Source organism: Lactuca virosa, chromosome 8 (genome assembly GCF_052849685.1).
Source record: "Lactuca virosa cultivar CGN04683 chromosome 8, Lactuca_virosa_CGN04683_v6, whole genome shotgun sequence".
Taxonomy (NCBI): Eukaryota; Viridiplantae; Streptophyta; class Magnoliopsida; order Asterales; family Asteraceae; genus Lactuca; species Lactuca virosa.
The window spans coordinates 173,589,545-173,590,631 of record NC_136433.1 but is presented as its reverse complement, the minus strand read 5'-3'; the positions used below and the strand labels follow the sequence as shown (position 1 = coordinate 173,590,631).

Genomic DNA, 1,087 nt, shown 5'->3' with positions numbered 1-1,087 from the left:
GAATTTTTTTTGTCTTCGCACCACTCTTTGAAGGGACTTCCTTCAAATTGTGTTCCATTATCGCTTATGAGGATTCTGGGTGTGCCAAAACGGGCCAAGATGTTCTTGGTCATGAATTTTATCATTTGTTTGCCAGTGACGGTGGCCAGTGGTTCTGCTTCTATCCACTTCGTGAAATAATCCACGACCACTAGCAAGAATTTTACACCCCCTGGCGTTGGTGGGAAAGGTCTCACTATGTCGATCCCCTATTGGTGGAAAGGCCATGGGCTGGTGATGCGGGTCAACAACATGGCTGGTTGATTATGGAAAGGAGCGAATGCCTGGCATTCTTTTCATTTCTTGGTTAGGGCTGCAGCGTCGTTGTACACGTCCGGCCAATATACCCCTAGGAGGAGTATTTTGCATGTGAGTGCTCGAGCACCTTCGTGTGCCGCCGCATCCCCCAAATGACTTCCTTTTATAAATGTCTTCCCCTCTTCCTTGGAGATGCACTTTAGCCATGGAATGAGATACCCTCTTCGGTATAGTTGGTTATCCCTGATTGCAAGATGTGACACCTGGATCTGGACTTTTCTTGCCTCCTCAGGCTCATCCGGTAGCACGCCATGGCGTAAGTAATCGACATACGGTTTGGTCCATTCCGGTGCAGTCGATACTGTATTGACCTTTTGGTTATCGATACTTCTCTCTGGGAGCACTTCGACTAGCATTTTCTTTGTTAAGTGATCATAGGAAGTTGAGGCTAACTTGCTGAGAGCGTCCGCCCTTGCATTTTTTCCCCAGGAGATTTGTTTTATGGAAAAGCTTTTGAACGTGCTGGTTAGACTTCAGACTGCGTCTAGGTATTTCTGCATCCTTGAGTCTTTAGCCTCGTACGTTCCATTTATCTGGTTTGTGATAAGCACTGAATCGCTGAGGGCTGCTAATTGGTTTGCGTCAACCTCCTTGGCGAGCCTCAGGCCTGCTAGGAGTGCTTCATACTCCACCTCTTTGTTGGATACTTGAAAGTAGAATCACAACGCGTAAGTGATCTCTTCGCCTTTGGGGCTCTGAAGGATCAGGACTGCTCCTGAGCCTTCTTTAC

The 1,087-nt window shown here is 47.5% G+C and overlaps 1 protein-coding gene across 1 annotated transcript; it reads right to left on the bottom strand.

Annotated features, from left to right (window-relative positions):
* Nucleotides 1-335: 335 nt before the first annotated feature.
* Nucleotides 336-713, bottom strand: LOC145131068 (uncharacterized). The gene has a single exon (XM_079065806.1). The coding sequence runs from the start codon at nt 711-713 to the stop codon at nt 336-338; it is 378 nt and encodes a 125-aa protein (XP_078921932.1).
* Nucleotides 714-1,087: the final 374 nt, after the last annotated feature.

Excerpts from the sequence above, each read along its gene's own strand:
- LOC145131068 (XM_079065806.1), bottom strand. The coding sequence starts at position 713 with ATGCTAGTCGAAGTGCTCCCAGAGAGAAGTATCGATAACCAAAAGGTC.